General features: G+C 43.9%; 1 protein-coding gene across 20 annotated transcripts in view; it reads left to right on the top strand.

The window, feature by feature from the left end:
- Positions 1-25,099, top strand: part of TRDN (triadin) — a 322,289-nt gene that overhangs the window by 107,485 nt on the left and 189,705 nt on the right. For 14 of the 20 annotated variants that reach the window (XM_075924079.1, XM_075924077.1, XM_075924089.1 and 11 more), the window contains exons 7-10: positions 9,799-9,858; positions 14,988-15,047; positions 18,385-18,441; positions 23,583-23,642. In XM_075924079.1, the coding sequence (XP_075780194.1) occupies positions 9,799-9,858; positions 14,988-15,047; positions 18,385-18,441; positions 23,583-23,642 (237 nt within the window). The remainder of the gene's footprint in view (positions 1-9,798; positions 9,859-14,987; positions 15,048-18,384; positions 18,442-23,582; positions 23,643-25,099) is intronic. The other 6 variants (XM_075924085.1, XM_075924084.1, XM_075924093.1 and 3 more) reach the window with 2 other exon arrangements.

Raw genomic sequence — 25,099 nt, 5'->3', positions numbered from 1 at the left:
CAGTCCTGGCTTGGAGTGCCCAGAGGGCCCACACTCGGCACATCACAGCACTCGGCCATCAGCCCAGCTGCACTTACCGCAGGCTGCCATCCGGAGGAGGGGTCAATCAAGGGGCTTCAGGAGAGTTTCCACCCCGAGGAGCCCGCAGAGCCAACCTAGTCCTCCCCATTGGGGGCTCGTACCCCATTCCTCCCTCACCTCCTTCCACTTACCCCTCCCTAGCCCCCCTTCCTGATGTTCAAAATAAAGGACACGTGTGTTCAAAAATAGAAACTCTCTTTATTGAACAAAACTCGGGGAGATTGGGAAAAGAAGGTGGGAGAGGGGAAGAGAGAGGCTGGGAGAGGAGAGGGCAACTAAAATTAAAGGGGTTTGGAACAGGTCCCATATGAAGAGAGGCTAAAGAGACTGGGACTTCTCAGCTTAGAAAAGAGGAGACTGAGGGGGGGATATGATAGAGGTCTATAAAAGCACGAGTGGTGTGGAGAGGGTGCATAAAGAAAAGTTCTTCATTAGTTCCCATAATAGAAGGACTAGAGGACACCAGATGAAATGAATGGGTAGCAGGCTTCAAACTAACAACAGAAAGTTCTTCTTCACAAAGCAAATAGTCAACCTGTGGAACTCCTTGCTGCAGGAGGCTGTGAAGGCTAGAACTAGAACAGAGTTTAAAGAGAAGTGAGATAAAGTCATGGAGGTTGGGTCCATGGAGTGCTATTAGCCAGGGGGTAGGAATGGTGTCCCTGGCCTCTGTTTGTGGAAGGCTGGAGATGGATGGCATGAGACAAATGGCTTGGTCATTGTCTTCGGTCCGTCCCCTCCAGGGTATCTAGTGTTGGCCGCTGTCGGCAGACAGGCTACTGGGCTAGATGGACTTTGGTCTGACCCAGTACGGCCATTCTAAGCTCAGGGCTCAGGGTAGGGGTTCTCAGTGGACCACCTTGATTTTCATGCCAACCTGCTCCTGGGTGGCCAAGCTGGCAGCTCTCCTGCCCTAGCCGGCCACTTTCCTGTGCCTAGTGCAGAGGTCGTGGATGAGGTCCACGATGTCTGCACTAGACCAGGCGGGTGCCCACCTCTTGCGGACCTGGGCATGCTCCCAGGAGCCACCAGCCTGGTTCCGGGAAGAGGCGGAGGGCTGGGTGGCAGTGGGTGGCTGGCTCGAGCCATGCCAGTTGCAGGGTCTGCTGGCTGGGTGCTGGCAGGCTTGCACCTGGCACGGGCACAGTAGCCAGCCCATGCCCCTTTAAGGGCTCCAGGGCTGGGAGGGGGGCAGAAGAGTTTCCCTGGTGGTGCCCAGAGTGGCCACCAGGGAAAGCTGGGGAGGGCTAGCCTCCCACTAGTTCTAATTAAGTGGCTACACAGCCCTTAATTCGAACTAGTTAATTCGAACTAGGCCTTAGTCCTCGCAGAATGAGGTTTACCTAGTTCGAATTAAGCGCACCGCTAGTTCGAATTAAGTTCGAACTAGCGGTTTGCCTGTGTAGTGCCTATCAAAGTTAATTCAAACTAACGTCTGTTAGTTCAAATTAACTTTGTAGTGTAGACATACCCTATCAGATGACTAGCGTTTTGGAAAATATCACAAATATGCCCCTCACATCTTTTTTTATTGTAGGTGAAATAGGTAGCATTTCCTAGAATAGTGTATTGGTAAAGAGCCTTAACACTTTCTATTATAAGCCCCTATGTTCAATTTCTTATAACTTTGCCACACTTTAAGCATTCAGGATGTTATTTTCCATGCTTGCTCTATGCCTCAGGCTAAATTTCCTTTTAAAGTTTTATCAAAAATGGTTAACCAGTTTCAAAAAGTGAGGTTAGTGGCAGAGGTAATTTTGTTAGTATTATGAAAAACACATTCCAACTGTTCTTCTCAACAGCTCTAACATTTCTACAGTTTGGGTCTTGAAATTTGGCAGGCAGAAAATACAAAATACTTTTTTTCCATTCACATGGAAATCAGTCAATTTGCCCAAACTATGGGAAATCACAATTTATACAAATGCAGCATAGTTAGTTTTGCTCTTGCTTCTTCATTATCTGAATGTATTATGCATTGGATGAGTTTGGAATCTAGATCCTCCCCCACCTAAAACATTGTGCGATCCTATAATTTAAGATCATATCATAACGCACATGTACAGAGTCAAATTAATTCTGGCTTCTCTTAACTTTGGAGTACTTGAATTTGCAGCTCTAACATTATAGTTTATCAAAAATTATTAAAAAACATGTGATAGAAACCAGACAAGCTAGCTGGCCAGACAGCCTCATTTCCTTACAACTCATCCAGCTGATCTCGGCATCTCCTATGCAGTCAGTCTGTCAGGGAATTTTAGATACAGGGCTTTATGGATTTCCAGGTTCCACAGCTCTTTAGCAGCCCACCTGGCTCCCCAGTTCTTTAGCAGCACATTCTTTGGCAGATTTGGGGGTCCTAATCTGAGTTTATTATAGACAGGAACTTGAATGGTGAATTTCATTTCTGGATCAGTAATCTTCCTAAAGTTTTGTGGGAGCCTGATAAGTGTTTCTGGTTTGCACTCCTATGTAATGTGCATATGCTGTTACATACCAAAAATTACATTAAAAGAAAGTTAAGGTTGTAAAGCCAAGAACTCAGTACACAGGATGGAAGATTCTCAGGGAATGAATGATAGATGTGTCACGAAGGAAACCATCTGTAGAACTTTGTTTGTGGTAGTGTCAGCCGACAGTCAGGGCAGTGTGTGTGTGTGTGTGTGTGTGTGTGTGTGTGTGTGTGTGTGTGTTTCCGAGAGAAGGTTTAACGTCTGTGTCTTTACTGCTAGGACCGGGGTCCCGTCGCAGAGGGTAGCCAGCAGACCAATAGGAAGAGCTTATTACACCTCAGATTTTAGCTGCTAGGATGCAAAATCCCTTCACAGCAGGCAGCCTAGGAAAGACTGAGAGATGCTCCAACGGATCTGTCACCTGGGAGTGACACAAATCCAAATGCCGAAGCTCTTCCTATCCCTTATGACCGGCTGAAGTTCTTTTAAATTGTGCTTGGGTCTGTTACAGCAACTGAAGGAGTCAGGTTAAAACTTAAACAGTTACAGGTTTATTAAAAAAAACTTATAAAAGCATATGGTTAAAATGGCTATTTTTCTCTTTCTTAACTGCTAGCAAAATACAGATTTTAAAAATGGTTACAAAGAAAATAAAGATAGAAAATAGAAATAATGGTACCAAGTGACAGCTTAATCTTTAAAGAGCTCTAAGTCTATGTGTACACTTAAGACAAAGGACCACATCCAGGTACAATTTTTAACCCCTTCTGTGCCTCTCGACTACAGTGTGTCAGGCCAGGGCTGGTCTCTCAATTCCTAGGAAAGACGAATACGAGGTGGGTGTCCCCTTGGAACCTCGGGAGATCAAACACCTAACCCGACCAGCAGATAGATGGTAGATTGACGCTCAGATTAAATGTTCTGCTGGACCCATCTTTATACCCCTGGGGGCCCATATCCTCTTTCTTATCTTAAGATGCCAAATTGTACTGGTCCATTTTGTGGCGCCAGTTCTTACAAGCAAGTTTCAAGTTAATTTACACTTGCAAGAGACATAACTAAATTGTGAGTACTAGACATTTTTTTACTGGGCGAGAGATTCCTCCCCCCCCCCCCCCCCCACGGACGGCTGTGTGTTCGTATCAATATGGGTTAAGTCAAGGACACTCCTTGGCAACCTCTTGGTCAGCAATTGGCGTATCTCTGTTTACAGCCATTCACAGTCACACAGCCTGGGCCTTCTGCTCTGTGTGCCCTGTATGCTTCAGGCAAGCAAAAATGGATGTTACAAGGGGGGATCCTGTCTGGCTACAGGTAGGAGTTGTGTTGTGAGCAAGGCAGGGAACAGCAAAAAGAAAAATGATGGTATTGTCTCTCTCGAAGCTTAGTGAAGTCTCTTTCTCTCTCCGAATCCCCATTTGAAGCTGCTCCAGTCTGGATAAATATTTAAATAGGCATTGGAGCAGAAAAATTGCACCCTGAGTGGTCCATGTGGGTTCCCAAACCACCAGACTACAGTAAGTCTCTCTTTCTTTGCCCTTAATTTGACTGTTTAATTATTTTAAAATGGAACAGATTCAACAGGAGAGATCGAGAGACTCTTACATGAGACTGCCCCATAGCCCAGTGGTTAGGACATGTGTTTGAGAAGTGGCTGACCCTTATTTAAATCCTTCTTCACTCCCTCCCCCATCAGACATAAAAGGAATTGAAACTAGATTTTGCACCATCTCATCTGAGTGCTATAACCATTGAAGAGGAGCAGTAGCACCATTGCCACCTTGTCCCTCTAGTGTTTCTGGCAGGGTTTAGGACACACTCCTTTCATTGGCATCTGCTGTTGTCTAGCTTTGGCATGAAGCTGCCTAGTACGCAGGTGGATCAAGTTGTTAAGTGTCTAGTATTCCTCATTACCTGGACACCTAACTCAGGCTTTGTGAAGTCTAGTCATTTTCTATTGTTATATATCACAACACGTAAGTTCCTTTTTAGATCCAGGACTATATCGTAATGCCTAGCCCTATGAACCAAATAATGTTCCACAGACAAACTTAAAACTGGCATTTCCCAGTTTTATATACAGAAGTGTTGTATATAAATCCAGATGTGTCTCTGAATAGCACAACTGCATTGCTATCCAAAGACTCAATGTTGGCTTTGAGACTTGCCCAGCCCTAGTCAGGCTGAGACTGAGAGCACTATTAAGTGAATGATTTAAACACTCTAACAAGAGAAAGATGATCATATTATTCCAGTGTGACTCCTGCTAGTGGTGAAAAACTGTGGGACCTATCTATCCAGGCCTCTACGTTTGTAGAAATTGAAGTACATGCTATGACTTCAAGGCACCCTTCTAAAGTTGAAGGTGAAATTCTGGAAAAAGAAATGTGTTAATTTTAGTTAGTTTAATTTATAAAAATGTGATCTTTCAAAGGTCTCAGAGCTGCCAAACTTTATTGTGACTGAGGAATCAAAAATGTCTGTTCTCCATAGCTGTGAATGTGATCGCTTTAATTTTGGCAACACCTGCCCTTTCCATATACGCTTATTGCCAGAAGTCATAGTTCTGACCGTCTCTGTATGAGGTAGTGCTAAATGCTACAATCTGAGACTAGCATATTTTGAGGCTACTGTGAGACCAATATGCAGGATAGGACTCAGGCTAATTAGATCACTGCTTCAGCTTATAACTTGTAAGAAAAAGATGTTTTATGCTTATGCCAGCCTTCCAAATAGCTTATCCACATTCCAGGCTATATGCCCAGCATCATCAAACTCCTTTTAATCCCTCACAAAAGGAGCCAATTTGTGTGTGCTCCCTGCATTTACCTTATGGCCTATAGAAGCACACATACTTTTCATTCACATGGAGGTCACTTCATACAGCTCCGGTAGTACAAAAGGACCTTAAAGTGGGCATTTGGTCTCTGATGCCAAAATATGAAATAGGGAGATGGGCTGTGGAGAAATGGAATAAAATTAGGTTTTTATGAAGGATGATTTGTCTCCTATACATATGTATGACACTGTAAGTAGTCTTAATTGGTCATGTGCAGCCTTTTCATTGATGGCTAAAGAAACACATGGTCTCTGTCATCACCCTGTTCTGCATGGTTCAGATAGTCTTTCTAGCATTTACACGGAGTGTCATCAAATGAAAAAAATCCCTCATGCATTACAGCAGGAAAGCTGTCACTCGCAGAATTGCTTGGACTTTCAAAACCTGGCAGCATAACATGAAAGGTTTTACACCCAACTTAAATTTGCAACCATCATGCAGGTGCTGTTACTGCTTCAACAGCCTTACTCCTGCCAAAAATAAGTGACCTAAACTTGGCAACGGGGTACACTCCCTTACTTTTCCTTGTTACACAACTGAACATCCTAAAACAGACACTGGATCACCAAAGCCCATGAGAGAACCCCACTTTTGTGGGTTTCAAAGCCACGTAAGGGATTTGGACACCCTGTCTCTGATCCATCAAGGTACTTTAGTGCCTAAACCCTCTAAACTGGGACTCAGCTGTCAGCCTTGGTTCCCACTGCATTCCACAGAACTCTTGCCAAACTCAGTAAACATCTAAACTTATTGGGCACCTGCGTTTTTAGGGTAAACATTCACAAAACACCTGTTTCTGCCTCCGGGCTTGTGCCCTGATGTCTCCTTTTAGGTGTCTGGATGAACATCTTCTCACCTAAGCTCGTGGAACGAGGTGTACAGATAGTTCGGAATGGCTTGCTAGTCCGAACTATCTAGCCCGTGCCGCGTGTAGCCGCGCGGCACGGGGTTCGAACAAGCCGGCATTTAAAAATGGCGCCGGCCGGCTTATGCAAATAAAGCCCGGGAAATTCAAATCCCGGGCTTCATTTGCACGTTCGGTATGCATACATTACCCTGCTAGTTCGCACTAGCGGGGTAGTGTAGACATACCCAGAGTGATTCCTCCTCAGATAGAGGAAGTCTGCCCATGTCACATACAGAGCTCAATTTGGTAGCTGTGCCCTAATGGATAGGGCCCCATTCAGCATCAGGCAGGAGTGGGTAGAGTACAGGTTGAAAATCTCTCAACCGGGCCTTTCAGGTCTGGCAACATCTGTGGTCTGGAAGGACCAGAGAGTCCCAGTATAGAGCTAACGTCTGGGAGCCCTGCAGGCTGAAAGAAGAACGAGAGCCTAATGCATGGCCGTAGGGCTTCCCAGCAGGGCAGAGCAGTGGCAGCCCAACAGGGCAGGGCACATGGTAGTGGGGCTGCTTAGTAGGGCAGCAGGGCTTCCTGGCATGGCAATAGAAATAGGGGCATGGAGGTGGCAGGGCTGCCAGATGCTGCACTGAGAGCCCGGTGGAGGTGGTGAGACTGCTGGATGCTGCAGTGGGAGCCCAGTTTGAGTGTAGGCAGCCGGGCTGCCCAGCAGGACAGCGGAGGTTAACAGGGCAGCGGGGGCCAGTGAGAGGGGGGGACTGGCCATGAGGCTGGCGGTGGAGGGCCTAGTAGGGAGGTGTTAGGGGCCCCCCCCACGACTGGGGTTGCCGCCCTCATCAGGGGCATCATCCAACCCGCTTGGGCCTTGGCCCGAAGCGTGATGCCCCTTTTTAGAGGTAATATGGCCCACTGGCCTAGTCCCAAAGTTCGCTGCCCCTGCAGTAGGGGAAATATGGCTTCACGGCCTAATCCTCAACACGCAGGCCCAGATGCCTAGTCCCAAAGTTCTTTATCCCCACTCGCCAGGGTCTTGGGCAGCAGGGGTAGGGGGGCCCAGGCCCTCCCTCTCCACCGGGCCCCAACCCAGGGCTCTATGAGCGGCGGGTGGCTCCCACCACTGGCTCGATGGGGGCTCCTCCCTGCAATGTGCTGAGCCCTCAGGGGCTTTTCCAGCTCCCTGCCCTGGGTCGCTTCCTACCCCCAGCCCCCGGCCCACCGCGGTCCCACCTGTCGGCGTTGGTTGGGTGGCTGTAGCGGCACTTCCCCAGTCGGCGTCGGGGTTGGCCGTGTCCGGTCCGGTGCCTGGGTCACGGGGGGGTCGGCCGGCGGCTCCGGCGTTGGGGCCAAGCCCGGCTGGGGCCTGGCAGCGGCGTGTTCAGTGGTCCTGGTGACTCCCTCTCCGACAGTTGGTCGCTAGCTCCAGCCACGGTCTGCCCCTTCTGAGCAGGCCAGCAGCCTTTTATATCTCTGCTCCCCTCGAAGCATGCCCAGTAGGGCTGTGAGGGTGTGGCTCTCTCCGCCCCCAGCACCAGGTGGTTTCCCTGGGCTTGAATGTGGGGCGGGGCCGCCCCATCACAGGAGGCCAGAAATGACATCCTCTGGTCTGGCAAAATCCATCATTCAGGACCAGTCAGGTTCCAAGGGTGCTAGACCGGGGAGGTCCAATCTGTACTTGTTTGGGATGTGGCAAATCTGGGTTCACTTTCTGCATCTCAGGAGAGTGATCTAACCAGTGCACTACTGGATAGTCTGATCTAGGGAATCACTCCATATCCCCTGTGGAAGCTTTTCCTCTAACCACTGGACTACAGAGTCATTCTTTCTCTTGTAATCACATGACTCAAGGGTTAACCATCCGCCTGGGAGGTGGAAGACCCAGGGTCCAGCCTCCTGCTCCTATATCTTTAATTATTTACCTAAGTCCGCAGGAGAACAGCTTCAGCCCAAGAGATTGAGACAGTCTGCTGTAGAGTTCCCTCAAAGCTCAGTGCTTAGATAACTCTCCTTAGGATTTAAACAGGGGTCTCCCCATTCTGTCAGATGAAGGCATAGAGCGTGGAGCTTCCACAGCCCAAGCAAATGCTCTAGCCATGGTGCTAAAAGTTATAAGGTGGATGGTAACAGCTGCACCAACATCACCACCAGTCCTCGTTCCTGCAAGAGGCTCCTGCATTGCCTAAGTCCAAGTGGTTCCTCCTCATTAAGCAAAGTAGGACTTAGTACGCATCCTCTGCTCCCATTGGTTTGCTTAGGTACGTCTATTGTGCGGGGCTTATTTTGGATCTTATTCTAAGGCACCTTTCTTTCCCCATTCATTGTGTAGGGAAGCTAGGGGCCTAACTTGGCTTTGTTGGTTCCTGTGATTTCTCTGGTCACCTAAAAGTTAGGCACTGTGACGCTCTACATCACAACACCGAAATCCCCATGTAGATCCCATTCTCAGCTTCCGTTCATTGTAATGTAAATTGGGTATCCAAAAACTCTAGGGGGTTCTGAAAAGTACAAGCCTCTATACCTCTTCCAATTACATTTAGGAGGTGGTAATAAAAATCACTTGCTTGCTGGGATTGAAATTTTATTGTGCTAACATTTTTTTCTCACAAGGAAATAATGTAATTAGATAACATTTACACCAAACATTTGGTTCAATGACGTACATACATTCATGATTTTAGGAAGAAATATTTAAACAAAAAAAAATCACATCATTTGTAGTTTTTCATAACTCTTCTGATAAAGTAAAAAAGTGCTAAAATAATTATGAGTTGATCAGGGAAGACACGTTGATATACATGCATGCAACTGTGACAGTCATCCACCTGGCATGACTGTGTTTTAGTTTTTGCAAGAAAATTGAGGTGAGGATAGAAAATCTCTCTTTCTTTTTCCATGGAAGACTACCACCTTGCTCTTTCATGGGTGTCTGTTGTGGTGGTGAGCATCTTTACGTTCACTTCTTTATGAAATGGGATACTGGGATAGCCAAACTCTTAAGCAAGAATGTAGGTGAGCAGCTGGCTACCTATGGAGATCAAATTTCTCTGCTGAAGGCAGCTATTTGAACAGCTATTTTTCTGATGTTGTGTTCTTGTTAGAGACATATACCCTTGCTAATCCATCTTTTTGGTTGAAGTAACATCCAAAAATAAAAAACAGCTTGTGTGAGCCATTTTCTGTTAAGAATAGAAAGTGCTGCTGTCAAAGAGTGGAAAATAGTTTCCCACATTAGGATCAGAGAGCAGCCTGCTTATGTAATAGGTCAAAAACAGATCTTACAAATGAGAGTAAAAGTGTCTGAATGCTCAGCTACAGTGCAGATACACGATACAGCAATCTTCACAAGCATTAACAGGCTCAGTTGTTAGAAAAAATATTTATATTTCTGGTGTACATGGAATTAAATGGGAAAATGTAAAGAAGATTGCTGCTACACATCAGAATCTAGCATCTGTGATTCAGAACTGAACTCCATTACTGTTATCTTGCAAATACTTTTTTAAAAGAATCGCTAGGTTTGTGGAGGATGTAACAGTGATGACTATGCCACTATTATGTATTTCTAGTAATTCACAAAGACAAACCTGAAAAACAAGAAAAGATTGAACGGAAAGAACAACCAAAAGGTAGGTGTCCCATGCTTGAAATGCATTCATCCCACCCCTCTTCTGTCCAGAATAGCCTCATCTGTTGACCTTCAGTTTTCATGGAGGGAGGAAGTGTAATGAAAGATGATCACTGGGAGAGGGGAGATTTTAAAGGACTTTGGGGTGTATCCGTTACCTGTATGGTTTTATTTGACTTAAAGGCTAAGTTCTTCTTAGCACATGTGCAACATGGCTCAAGTGGCATGCAATTAGGATTCATCACTGAACCTGTTCCACTCATTGTGTCATGAGCTTTACCCTCCCAGGCCTACTAGGGGTAAGGAGTGTGATATGAACACCGGTGGACTGTTGGATGCTTTATGTTGTATTTTAAACTTATAGATTACTAGAAGATTTATCTGGCATTGCTCAGGTCCTTAACACAAGTATTTTTTTCATTATGTGAACCACTGTTCTGGTTTGGGGCTGGGGATAAGGGCTTAAGTATGCAAGCTGCCAGGGACAGAGGACTACCCCAGCCCTCTTACTGAAGCAGCTTGGGGTAAGAAGTGCCTCTCCATGGCCACTGCTGCTCCAAAGTCAGTACCGGTGGGGAAGGGATGCTGCCCCCAGACTGCAGCAGGTCCTGGTTCATCTGCACCCCGCACTCCCCACCCAGAGTGAGGGATGCAGCAAACTACTGTCCTGGGCCCCATCTCTGGCCATTTGCTGCTCCCTGTGGTCATTATACAGTATAACTATCCCTGCTTTCCATTTCATATCCCCTCTGCCCAATGCATTCATTATATTGCAGAGCCCTCCCTTTCTGTTTTATGAAAAGCAATCCCATCCCAGGCACATCCCATTTTCCTGGCACAACCAAATCCTCATCTTTGCTTTAAGTTATGATAAGAGGAAGCTGTATGCCAAATTTGGTGCTCCGAGCTCTTACCGTTTAGAAGGAGTTCTTAGACAGACAGACAGACAGACACTCTCAAATATATGGTAAATACTAGCACATATATGCTATCTGTCCAGGATGGTGATAGCAACTGTGAAATGGTCAGGGAGATTAGAGAGACTATTAAAATAAAAACTGAGCAATAACAGGGATTTCAATTATCTCAGTATTGATTGGGTACATGTCACTTTAGGACGGAGATGGAGAGAAAAAATTTCTTGATGTTTTAAAAGACTGTTTCTTGGTGCAGCCTATCCTGGAACTCAAAAGAGGAAAGATAATTCTTCATTTAGTTCTAAATGGAGCACAGAATCTGGTCCAACAGGTCAATACAGCTGGACCCCTTGATAATAGTGACCAAAATAGAATTAAATGTAATATCCCTATGGTGGAGAAACCACTACTGCAACCCATCAAAGCATTTATTTCCTGAAAGGGGTGCTAACCAGAAATAAGGAAGTTAGTTAAAAAGAAATTAAAAGATACAGTGCCAAAAGTGAAATCTTTGCAAAATGCATGGACACTTTTTAAAGACACGATGATAGAAGTTCAACTTAATTTAATGTGTATATCCCCAATTAAAAATCATAGAGGACCAAAAAAGTGGCACTATGGCTAAGCAACAAAGTAAAAGAAGCAGCAAAAGTAAAAAAGGCATCCTTAAAAAAAAAGGAAGTTGTATCCTAGTGAGGAAAAAAAGGAGCCTAAACTCTGGCAAATGAAGTGTAAAAATGTAATTAGGACAGCCAAAAGAGAATTTAAAGAACAGCTAGTCAAAGACTCCAAAAGTAGTAGCAAACATTTTTTATAAGTACATCAGCAGTAGGAAGCCTCCTAAACAATCAGTAGGGTCCCTGGATGATCCACATGCTAAAGGATCACTCAAGGACACTAAGGCCATTGCAGAGAAACTAAATAAATTATTTGCATCTGTTTTCATGACTGAAGATATGCTGGAGATTCCCTAATCTGAGCTGTTCCTTTTAAGTGATAAAAAGGAGGAACTATCCTAGACTGAGGTATCAATAGAGAAGGATTTGAAATATTTTGATAAATTAAACAGTAATAAATTATCAGGACCAGATGATATTCACCCAAGAGTTCTGAGGTAACTCAAATATGAAATTGCAGAACTACTAACTGGTATGCAATTTATCATTTAAATCAGCTTCTGTACTAGATGACTGGAGGATAGTTTAAAAAGCATATGGAGGTGATCATGGTAATTACAGGACAGTAATCCTAATTTCAGTACTAGACAAATTGGTTGAGACTGTGGTAACAGAGGGTATGTCTACACTACCTCGCTAGTTCGAACTAGCGGGGTAATGTAGGCATACCGCAATTGCAAATGAAGCCCGAGATTTGAATTTCCCGGGCTTCATTTGCATAAGTGGGGCGCCGCCATTTTTAAATCCCCGCTCGTTCAAACCCCGTGCCGCGCGGCTACACGCGGCACGAACTAGGTAGTTCGAACTAGGCTTCCTAGTTCGAACTACCTAGTTCGTGCCATGTGTAGCCACGCGGCACGGGGTTCGAACGAGCGGGGATTTAAAAATGGCGGCGCCCCGCTTATGCAAATGAAGCCTGGGAAATTCAAAACCCAGGCTTCATTTGCAATTGCGGTATGCCTACATTACCCCGCTAGTTCGAACTAGCGGGGTAGTGTAGACATACCCAGAATTATCAGACATACAGATGAATATGATTTGCTGGGGAAGAGTCAACATGTTTTTTTTGTGTGCAGGAAAATCATGCCTCACCAAACTATTAGAATTCTTAAAGAGAGTTAACAGGCACATGGGCAAGAGGGATCCTTTAGATATAGTATACTTAGATTTCTAGAAAGCCTTTGTCAAGGTCCCTCACCAAAGGCTCTTACACAAAATAAGAACAGTCTTTTAATGGTCAGTAAGTGGTTAAAAGATAGAAAATGAAAGTTAGAAATAAATGGTTAGTTTTCAGAATGATCATAGGTAAATAGTGATCCCGTTCTGGGGTCTATACTGGGAATAGTCATATTCAATATTCATAAATAATCTGGAAAAAAGGGATAAAAATATGATAGCAACATTTGCAAATGAGTTAGTTAAGTCCTACTGAAGGGATTTAAAGTAGCTGTTACCACTCACAAAAGTGATCTTGGAGCCATTGTGGATAGTCCTCTGGGAACATCCACTCAATGAGCAGCAGTAGTCAGAAAAGTGAATAGAATGCTGGGAATAACTAAGAAAGGAAAAAGGTATATTGGAACTGGAAAAGGTTCTGAAAAGTGCAAAAGAGTAGATAGGGATAATGGAACAGTTTCTGTATGAAAAGAGATTAATGATTGACAGGGCAGATATCATAGAGGTCTTTATAATCATGGCTAGTGAGGATAAAATAAATAAATAAGGAAGGGTTGTATTTTCCCCTTCTCATAACATAAGGCTCACCAAATGAAATAAATGATCAGCAGGTGAGTGGATGCTGGGCAGCCAGACACATGGGATCAGTAACTCACACAGCAGTACAAGGGGGATTCTTACTCCTTACTTTCCTGCACACGTAGTTCAAATTAAAATTTAGACCCAAACAAATAGGCAAGCTAGCTAGCTATAGTGATAACTATGCCACATATTTACTGTGAAGTCATTCTGTTGTTTTCTAATGAAGAACTTCTCTCTAAATGCAGGTTCACTGTTATTAAAATTGCTGTTTTCACATTTCTATACATTCAAACAATTCTGAACTGCCAGTATACTTCACTCTAAACAGTGTCACTGTGGCATATCTGAGATCCCTGTGAGTTCCACTGTGTTCTAGATTATACATTTAAATACATTTGTTTTGCAAAGTTTGAACCTGCAGTGAATACACAATATTCTGTTCTAATATCTAATCATCTTTCATTATGAAGATTAAGAAATTGTTTAATGAGGGGAAGGGGGAAAGATAGAATAGACGTGGAAAATTATTAGCCACCCACATAAATGTTTTGTCATTTAGTTAGAGCAGGAGTTCACATTCTCCTGTATTCTGCAGCAACCACCCTATTGTTCAAGGAAGTAAGAGGTTCAATACACCCTGATTTCTCATTTTAGTCTGCTGTTAGATGTGGAATTAATATTCTCTAACAGACCTCAAATATTTCCTTTTGTCTGACAAAGGAACTATTTCACAATAGGGTGGTAGCTCCCCTAGAGTTAAATTTGAAATTAGGTTGCTATTTAACATCTGACTTTTTTAAGTGCTCTAAAACCCATATGCTTACTCAAATTGTCTTGAGAAATACTATGCCACATAGAGATCCTAAGTAGCATTAGTGGTCCTAGTTTGAGGTCATGTGAGCAAGGGGTTTGTGAGAAATAGCTAGCTTAAAAAAATCATGTACAGTATTTCCAAAATATTAAGTACTTATTTTTGTGCACATTGTGTGTGTGTATAATTATTGCTGTGAACTTCATGTATGAGTGCATTATTATTACCCTGGTCTTGCTTAGACTGATATCATTGATCTGAACTAGTGTGTGTCTACACTGCACTCTTACTTCAAAATAAGCTACACAATTTGCGCTACACAAATTGCGCAGCTTATTTTGAGATAAATTAGAAATAGCTTATTTCAAATTTTGGCTCTGTCGACACAGTACCAAATTTTGAAATAAAGTGTTATTCCAATAATTCTTTAACCCTCATGGAACAAGGGTTACAGGGACACCAGAGTAGCAAGCCGGTTATTTCGAAATATATTTTGAAATAACAGGTGAGTTTAAAGATGCAGTATAGCTAGTTCAGGATACTTCTAGTATCCCAAAATAGCGCTGCTGTCTATACATAGCCCTAGTGTTCAGAATCTGCTGCCCCTTTAAGGGAGGAATATTTTAAAAGTTACGTCAAGAAAAAAGTTGGCTCTACCCTGTGGCTTGAGCTGAGCTGGTACATCATAGAAAGTCACCTGCACTTTTGCAGGCAGTCTTCCACCAGAATAAGTAGTGGGCTAACGTGACATGCTATGGTCATTGAAGCCACACAGCACCAGTCTAATGTGAGTTTGAGTCCTGTGTTTAGCAGTTTTCTGAGAGAGTATTCATAGAGGTATGGTAAAAATTAGCAGATCAGAGCCCGTGTTTGGTTTTGTATTTTATTGTTGTATCTTGGCAGAATTATTTTAATTTCTGAATTTGTGAGAGCTGTCATTAAAATGTAAATGTTTATTTCTTCACAGTGATGCACAAAGACAAACCTGAAAGACCAGAAAAACCTGAAAAGAAAGAAAAACCCATAGGTAATTATTTCTCTTCAGGAGCTGTCAATACTTTTCAAGGTGCACTGGGCCTGATTATCTACTCCCTTGCACAGGTCCTTTAAACCTGAGAGAAACCACACCAGACCCTGGGAGGCGCTCTCTCTGGGTCCCCCTGGAAGGAGCAGATTCCTTGGGCAGAAGGGGCATGGCGAAGGCTAACCCCCACCTTCCCCCCGCATTAGCCCTTCAATGACTGTCAGAAAAAGAATTTAACTGAGATGATTGGGAAGACATTTGTACATCTGGATTATTTAGTTTTACCTTCCAGTATAATTAGATTTCAGTGATTTCACAGATTTTCAGTTTTAAAGGTTGAAGGGCAACCAGCTATGGATGTGCTAATGACAAAGCAGTTATTGTCTGAAATAATTTGAACACATAAACAAAGCTGGGCAAGGGTTATCATGTTTCACCAGCAGTGAATGTGGCATTTATTAGACTCACATCTTTGGTTTGGGCATGACTTTTGAAAACGAAATACTCTTTTATTTCACCTCTACCTTTTTTTGGGGGGGAGGACAGGTTTCACTCTAAAAAGAAGTCAGCCTGAGATAATCTGTGCACAACTTCGCATGAACTTCAGTGTTCGCATTCTTACTATTATTACTATTTGAGCAGATCTAAGATTGGTACATTTTTAAGACTGGAAGGGACCATTATGACTTCCTGTGTAAAACGGGTTATAGAATTTCACTCAGAATTTCCTGCATCTGGCCCATCACATCTTATTAAGGTAGAACTGCTCATTTATTTTATGCCCCAAATTGTGCTTGATTCTTTAGGGCAGGAGTCTACTGGTTCTGTCCTACAAACATCTGGGGTGTGTCTAGACTACATGGCTCTATCAACGGAGCCATTTAAAGTAGTTTACCCGACATAGTCAATGAAGCGGGGGTTTAAATACTCCCCGCTTCATTATAATAAAAATGGCCACCACGCTGTGCCAACAATCAGGTGATCCAGCACAGTGCAGCAGACTAGACACGAATCGGTCGACAAGGGAAGCCTTTGTCAACTGCTCCGTTATGCCTCGTGAAATGACAAATGCTTCCCTTGTCGACCGATCTGTGTCTAGACTGCCGTGCTGTGCCAGATCAGCTGATAGTTGGCACAGCGCGACGGCCATTTTTATTTTAATGAAGTGGGGAGTATTTGAATTCCTGCTTCATTGACTATGTCGAGTAAACCACTTTACATGGCTCCGTCAACAGAGCCATGTAGTCTAGACACACCCCTGCTGTCCCATGTATCAATGCTATCTATAAATCCTTTTCCTTTTTATAGTTTGTTAAAAGCCATTAGTGTAATCAGAGCTGTTCAATACTGGTCTTACCCCAAAAACCTTATGTAAATGGATAGTAAAGTGACATTTTCTATAAAACTGCGACAAGGGCATTTTTTAGCTGCAGGTAGAGAGTGGACCCACATTGCAATTTGCACCTACACACCTTCTTATGGGCTACAAAATGTGACTCTGACTACTGGAAAAAGAGAGAGAGAGAGAGAGAGAGAGAGAGAGAAGTTCCATGAACTGCTTGACCTATTCAGTTATGTCTACACTGCAATACTCTTTCAGGATACCAGAGGTATCCCGAAATAGCTATTCTGTCTTTTGAGCACACCTGTTATTTCGAAATATAATTGGCTCACTATTCCAATGTCTCTGTAAGCCTCATTCCACGAGGAGTAAGGGATGTTTCAGAATAGCGATTTATTTCAAAATTAGTGCTGTGTAGACAGCACCAAATTTTGAAAAAAGATATTTTGAAATTGACTAAAAATAAGCTACACAATTTGTGTAGCTCAAATTATGTGGCTTACTTCAAGCTCCAGGCACAGTGTAGATGCACTCTTCCTGGGTTAGCTGAAGCAAAATGCAGGACAATGTAGCACTTTAAAGACTAACAAGATGGTTTTTTAGATGATGAGCTTTTGTGGGCCAGACCCACTTCCTCAGATCAAATAGTGGAAGAAAATAGTCACAACCATATATACCAAAGGATACAATTTAAAAAAATGAACACATATGAAAAGGACAAATCACATTTCAGAACAGGAGGGGGATGCAGGGGGGAGGGGAGGAAGGAAGGTAAGTGTCTGTGAATTGACGATATTAGAGGTGGGGAGAGTGGGATGTTTGTGAGTTAATGGTATTAGAGGTGATAATTGGGAAAGCTATCTTGATAATGTGTAAGATAGTTCAAGTGTTTGTTTAATCCGCCCCCCCGGAAAGTGTCGAATTTTAACATGAATGATAGTTCAGAGGATTCCCTTTCAAGTGCAGATGTAAAAGGTCTTTGTAGCAGAATGCAGGTGGTTAAGTCATTGAGAGAGTGTCCTTTCTGGTTAAAATGGCAAGAAACTGTTTTTTCTTTGTGATCTTGTCTGATATCTGTTTTGTGGGCATTAATCCTTTGGCGAAGTGTCTGAGATGTTTGTCCAATGTACATAGCAGATGGACACTTTCGGCACATGATAGCATAGATTATATTTCTGGATGCGCAGGAATATGTGTTCTTGATCTTATAACTCACTTGGTTAGGTCCAATAATGGTATCAGCAGAATAAATATGTGGACAGAGCTGGCAACGGGGTTTGTTGCAAGGGAAGGTACCAGGGTTGGTATTAGTGTGGTATGTCCTGTGGTTGTTGGTAAGAATCATCTTGAGGTTAGGTGGTTGTCTATAGGAGACTATGGGTCTGTCTCCCAGAGCCTCTTGGAGTATGGTATCCTGTTCCAGTATAGGCTGTAGTTTATTGATAATGTGTTGGACAGGTTTAAGTTGGGGGTTGTAGGTGATGACAAATGGTGTTCTATTGTTGGTTTTCTTGGGTCTGTCTTGAAGTAGATGGTTTCTAGGTATTCGTCTGGCTCTTCCTGGGTTAGTTCTTTCTCCATCCCCATATATTAATGAAGGATTATTATTGCTTTTATTACTGTTACTTTGCGCTACTTCCAAATGAAATGAGCATAGCTCTCAGCTGTGAGCTCTCTCTGGCTGCGAAACTCTAGTCTATCTTCAGTGTTTCCTCTTGCAAAGAATCATAGAATGTCAGTGAAACATCACTTTCCTCCCAAGTAGAACTTTAAATAAGAACTCAGATAAACAACATCCATAAATGTCACAAAACTTGAGATCACTAATTTGGGGACAGTCCTGTGAGTTGAAGTTAATGGTAGCTGAATTGCCTAGTTCTTTCTTCACGGTATCAGGCCCCAGAATGCAGGTGTCAATTTAAATATTTTTATTCTCACTTAGCTCTTCTGAACTCTGTATCTTTAAATAAGTGCAGTATCATGTCTGTTTATTTCTAGTTGCTCAGAAAATCAAACCAGAAAAACAGGAGAAAGCTGAAAAAGCACCTCCAAAAGGTAATTGTTGGTAATTCTTAGATTTAGTATTATGGTGTAGTTTTTTTTTTTCTTTTCAGGTGTGGAGGTCTGTTTAGAGTCTGTAGTCAGCATGACTTATCTGATGATGCACTAATCTTTCCTCAGGCTTATTTGGCTAAAGGCCTTGAGCAGTTCCTATCTTAAATTTTGTACAACATATATTTCTTGTACAACACGAGGAGTCCATGAAGCATTCCTATATAGTAATGAGTCTGTGAGTATTGTGTTTGTGTTTCTTGTTGTCCATTTCTCCAAACTTGGATTTAGGGATTTGACAACAACAAAGTCTTTCTCCCTTGTATCAGGTTTCAATTTAGTGGAGACTTTTCTAAGTTGATGTTTTCCATTTCTTGCTCCGAATCGTCTCTTATATCCAAAAATAACTGTTTGTTTTCTTGCTTTTATTAAAATCTTTTTGCTCAAACACATAGTCTGTACAGTTTTCCACTGATAGAAATTGCACTTTTCCTCTCTAGCAAAGCAGATATGCACTGGATAAAAATAATATATCTTTCAATTACCACATATATTCTGGGGAAACAGAGCATGAGGAGGTGGGTTTCTGGTACTCTTTCAATGGATATTCCTATCTTAAAATGTACTTTGGATAGGAGAATTTCTGAATCCATTCAGCCTGCTCCACCACTTTATTTTGTTCATTTATAATTCTTTGATAATTGACTGTAGGTTCCTACATATTTACTTTTGTCTTTGCTTTTTAGGGAAGCAGATTCTGATTTAACTGGGTTGGGCTAGGGTTCACCTTTGCAGCACAGACAAGCTGGGCTATTCACTATTTGTTAGCTGCCACTCTTTCCCATTTCTATTGACACAGAAAAACAGCTGAGTAGAGCTTGGAAGTGAATTAATCCAGTGCTACCTGACTTGTCTGGAAATAGATTGAGCTTGGACTCTGATTTAACTCTGCCTGGCACCCATTCATTTTGCTGTGATGGCTCAGGCAAAATCAGTTAAGTGCTAATGGTCCTCCAATGTCTTTCTCAGTGGCCTCATCAAAATTCCCCCCAAAAGACAGAGAGATCCTCCTGCAGTTGGCACCATTGAGTGGAAATGAGTCCTAAAGTCTATCTAAAGAACTACGGGATATATCCCAGATACACATGCATGAGAGCAGCATGAGTGATGACATGATAAAATGGCAGCGAGGAGTCCTGTGGCGCCGCGTTTGCAGATTCAGACTAACACGGCTACTCCTCGGATGATAAAATGGGTAGGACTTTGTGATGCAGACACTCACTCCCTTGCTAGGTTAATCCAGGTAAACTCTGCAGTGAAGACAAATCCTCGGTCTCTAATCTTTGTCTTCTTTGTTATTTAGTCAGACAGGGTACGTCTACACTACAGCACTAATTCGAACTAACATAGTTCGAATTAGTTAATTCGAACTAAGCTAATTCGAACTAACACATCTAGAACTAAAAACTAGTTCGAATTAGCGTTTTGCTAAATCGAACTAGCGCGTCCACACTGATTGGACACAGGGGCGCATTTAAGGGCGGCTGAAACTGGTTCTGGCAGGGCATCAGGTCAGTAGTTGCGTTGTGTGGCTGCTGTCTGAGGCTATCTGAGGCTCGTGCTTAAAGGGACCCCCCTGGACAGCCGGTTCTCAGCTTTTCTTGCTTGCTTGCCAACCTCGCCAAGGGACAGCAAAGCGTTGGTCTCTGTGCCCGTCTGTGTTGGGGAAACCTGGGACGAGGGAGCTGGAAGGGGAGGGAAGGGACGAAGGGAAAGGAAAGCTCAGGGGTGGGGGTCCGGCTGCCTCTCCTGTCTCGCAACACTGCGGGTCCGGGGGTGTTGGTGGGGAATGGTTGTGGAGGGTGGGGCAGGAGGGACGGGGGGTGTGGAGGAAGCAGGAGCAGGAGCAGGAGGGGGAGCAGGGGGAGCAGGAGGAATTGGGAAGCGGTCGAGCAGGCTCTGGAGGTGGCCTCACAGGGCATGGCCCTGCTCCTCCAGTGCCTCCAAGCTCCTCCGGCACAGCCTCAGGTCCTCCTGGACCCAGTGGTCCTGGAGACGGAGCTGTTGCTCCAGGAACCGGAGATGCCGCCTCTGGTAGTCCTCCTGGTTCCTGGCTGTCCTGCTTGCCCGGGCACAGGCGGCTGCTGCAGGCGGGGTGGTGCGCCCTACAGTCCCAGGTGCTGCGGCTGTGGTGAAACAAGAACAGCGGTCAATTACCCCAGGGGCCCAGGTGTGTGAAACCCAGCTCCCCTCTGCAAGGCCAGGGCCCCTGCAGGATCCCCAGCTGCTGCTCCGTGGTGGGCAAGGCCCAGGCGCACGGTCCCGGGGCTCCCTTTCGCCCCAGCCCCCCGTACACATAAGGGGAGCATGATGGTACTCACAGGTGGACGCCTCCCCTGCCTCGGACGACACAGGCGAGCGGCTCTGTGGGGTGCCTCAGGGGTCCCGAGTCCTGGGCAGGCTGCCGGCAGGCTTCTGGCTCTCGGAGCCCTCCTCCTCCTCCTCCTCCTCCGTCTCTTGGAGTGGTCCCTTTGCCCCAGGGTCTATCACATCCCGGGGGGCAGGGACGGCATGAGCCCCCAGGAGGTGGTCCAGAGCCTGGAAGTGGGGACACGCCTCTGGGTCGGCCCCTGGCAGGCAGGCCCGGGAGTAGGACTGCCGCAGGTCCTTGATCATACAGCGCACCTGCTCCCGGCTGCGCTGGTGGCCCCTGGCGGCCAGGCTGGCAGCCATGCGGCCATAGACTGCCGCGTTCCTGTGGCTAGTGCGGAGATCGTGGACATTGGAGGCTTCCCCCCAAACCTCGATGAGGTCCACGATCTCCGCACTAGACCACGCGGGCGCCCGCCTCCTGCGGCCCCAGGCAGTGTCCTGGGAGCCGCCAGGCTGGTCCTGGGAAGAGGGGGAGAGCTGGGGGGCATCGGGTGGCTGGCTCATGGGTGTCAGCTGCTGGGTGTGCTGGCACGGGTGCTGGTAGCCTTGCAACTGGCACAAGCTGTGTAGCCAGCCCGTGGCCCTTTAAGAGCTCCGGGGCCGGGAGGGGGGCAATAGAGTTTCCCTGGTGTTGGCCAGAGTGGCCACCAGGGCAAGCTGGGAAGGGCTAGCCTCCCACTTGTTCGAATTAAGGGTCTACACAGCCCTTAATTCGAACTAGTAAGTTCAAACTAGGCTTAATCCTCATGGAATGAGGTTTGCCTAGTTCGAACTAAGTGCTCCGTTAGTTCAAGTTAAATTCGAACTAACGGAGCGCTAGTGTAGCGCCTATGAAAGTTAGTTCGAACTAACGTCCGTTAGTTCAAACTAACCTTGTAGTGTAGACATACCCACACTGATTAGATCTGGAATAATTTATATGTTAGTGAAATGAAAGTAGGCTCTCAGCAATTAATTTTGCTTGATTTTGGAGCTGTTCAAACATAGTGACAGTGAGTTACAATGTCTGAATCAGATTGCTTTGCGTTTGTGTCTTCTAACGAAAGGTGTGGGAAAAGCAAGTGAGAGTACAATGAGAGAGCAAATGAAAAAATGAACATGATTTGTAAAAGACAGGCACTATCCCTTACCTTTTTGAGGGATGAAATGTAGTTAGCTTTTCTATCTTCAGTGTGTAGCACATTTTTCTTAAATATCAAAGTAGGTTTTTTATTTTGTTTAAAAAGATACATCCTAAAGTAAACCAGGAGTGGTCTTCATAGAAAATAAAAATTTGCAAACTCAATTTAGGCTTGAGTTTGCATGCTCTCTCCCAAATCCCTCTCCCAAACCTCCATTAGGTTCAGACAACCCTAATGTGTGATCTGTCTGTCTCTCCATTTTTGTTGTATTAAATGTGCCAGTGAGTGACTGGACAACATGTTTCTGTTTAGCTAACTGTTGGTGATTTGACTGCATTAGTAGCTAGGGAGATATTACGATCCATTTCTCTTAAAAAGCTTGTCTACCCTTAAAACATGCAGCAGTGGCACAGCTGCACCACTACAGCTGGAGCCCTTCAGCATAGACACTATTGACAAGGATGGGAGGTATTTTCCATCAGCATTTCCATTAGATCAGCATAGATAACCCACTTCCCCGAGAGGCAGTAAGTAGGTTCATGAAAGAATTTTTCCATCAACCAAGTGCTGTCTACATGGGGATTGTTTTCACTACACCACTCGATTGCAGATTTTTTGCACTCCTGAATTACTTAATTAAATCAACCTAATTTTCTAGTATAGAACAGCTCTAAATCCCAGGGGAGAATTCTGTGCATGAACAGCTCCTGTATATGAGTTGCTTAGTGCACACCTCTTTAATTTGAGCCGTCCTTCCCTCAAGCATGTTTCCTACATCAGTATGTGTCAGGCCACTTCTCAGCGTTAGCTGAGGTTTGCTCTATGTTATGTCATCTGCTACTAATGCTAAGGGCTCATTCCAGCTGGTGGGGATCATCGGAGCATGAGGATGCCCAGGCACTTAATGAAATGCCAGCTGCAGGGAGACATTGTAGTACAGAAGTCATTGTGGTGGTTCTAAACCACTTAAAATTCTCCCTACACACAGGAGATCCTCTGAAGGCTGAGTAAGCAGACTTGAAAGTAGCTTTTCTGCCCAGGTAAAGGGCCCAAGAACTTATATTTGCAAGAACACGATCTCAACAAATCAGCTAACAAGCACATACCCAACAGACCATTACATTGAGTGTCCATTCCAGAGTGGAATGTGTTGAAAGAGAATGCTACTGTTATTTAGCTGTCTCTCGAATTAAGTGAAGATAACTTTCAGGGACATTTTGTTCCAGCAAAATATGGCTTCATGGTAATCAAGGAGAGGAAGGAGAGAAGTATCAGAGTAGAAGTTTGATACATTTCTGTATCAGAGAATGAAACCTCATATAAAGGTGATTAAAATCTTGTGCCAACTCAGAGCTCTGTGTTAGAGCTGCTAAAACATCACCAATTTATATGGGTATATCTGTGTTACTGACTCAAAGAAGTGGGAGCCCTTTTTAAAAAGAGGGACATATGGAGTAAATTGTAAATGAATGAAACAGAAATAGGTTCATGAGATGTGTCATGATCCTGGGGCAATTCTTTTGGCAACTCTTTTTCTTCAGTTTTCACAGTACATTTTGTAAGGAAAAGTATATTTTTATTCATTTTTAGTCATTCAAAAAGTCAAACCTGAAAGAGAAGAAAAAATTGAAAAGAAAGCTCCTCCTAAAGGTAATTATTCCTTTTTCATTGCATTTTGATTTTACAACAATTTATGCTGAAAAGTTAAATCCTTATTTTGAGCCAGCAGAGAGTGAATGTGTATGAAAGCAAGCTATATATAGGCAGTTTTGATTAAATAAAATACACTTGTTGAATCTGCTTTAGCATAGTACAAAAGATAGATCTTTTAAGATAAAGAAAATAAAATCATGTGCTACTGAATCATAAAAAAAGTCAAGAGCAAGCTTGCCTGTAAATGACATTTCCTAAATGTACTGAACAAAATCAGCCAGAAATTTCAGCAGGGATGCTGGAACAATTGTATGATGGGGGTGCTGAGAGCTATTAAAACAAACTGTGAGCCCTTTTATTTATTGGAAACTACTTCAAGCCAGCAGCATCTCCAGCATTCCTGGATCAAGCACCTATGAATTTTAGTAGTGTTGTGACCTTGTGTAGAGTTAGGAATTGGCTCTCATCTAAATATTATTCCGGTGTCATCAGTAATTTCAGTGTCCATATAGTTAATTTCAGTTTAATAGGTCCAGTAGCTTAGTGGAAATTGCTGTACCACAGCAATATGGGAGACAGGAGTTTTGCAGCAACTTCTAACATTGCTTCAGGGTCAAATAAACTTGAAGGTTACAGAAGCAGCACATTTGGAAAGAGCTAAGTTCTCCACTCCAACACATGCCCTCAGCTCCCATCAACTTCATTTACAGGCTTTCATATACACAGACTTTGGAGCTTGGGTCTCTGAAGAACCAAGTTAGTGCCTTGATTAGACATGTTGCCTATTTTGTGTCCCATCCTGTAAGGTGTTAAGTACCTGCCATTCCATCTGCAGACTGTATGTCAGATAGACCCTTAGATATGAAAACTATCATTAGCAGCTTCTACAATCTTTAATGTGTATTTGTCCAGAGGCCAACCTGGTACAGTCTATGGTGGGAATAGCAACTGTTAGTGAGGCTATGATGACATATGATGATGTCACAACATTGCCACATGAAATTATGACATTCATTATTACCACACTTGAGATCATTCTCCAGATTCAAGGTATCATAAGATTGGCAAGGTTACTGTATACACTGGCAGAAGTGTACTGTGGACATTCTTAATTAGAGGGAACCATTTAAAAATAAAAAGGACTCTGAAAATCTATTACCAGATCAGGCTAGATACTGTTAATAATCACAATGATTTTATTAAGAGAAGATGTTGTAAAAAACTGCAGCTTATGCACTGTAGATGAGGCCTAGCCTGACCTATCTAAACAAGACATTGTACCATATCGTAGTTCTTAGAGATGATTTTCCCATTAATGACTGGCTACATATATGGTTGGATTGCAAGGCCAGAATCCAGGGGACCTGATCCACCTTGACATTACTACAGTTTGCCTGGCTGAATCATGGTCAGCGTGTCTAGTGGTTAGTACAATGAACTAAGAGTCAGAACAC

The sequence above is a fragment of the Pelodiscus sinensis genome, chromosome 3 (assembly GCF_049634645.1).
Source record: "Pelodiscus sinensis isolate JC-2024 chromosome 3, ASM4963464v1, whole genome shotgun sequence".
Lineage (NCBI taxonomy): Eukaryota > Metazoa > Chordata > Testudines > Trionychidae > Pelodiscus > Pelodiscus sinensis.
Note: the sequence above shows the minus strand (reverse complement) of the source record. Positions and strands in the feature narration are given on the sequence as shown.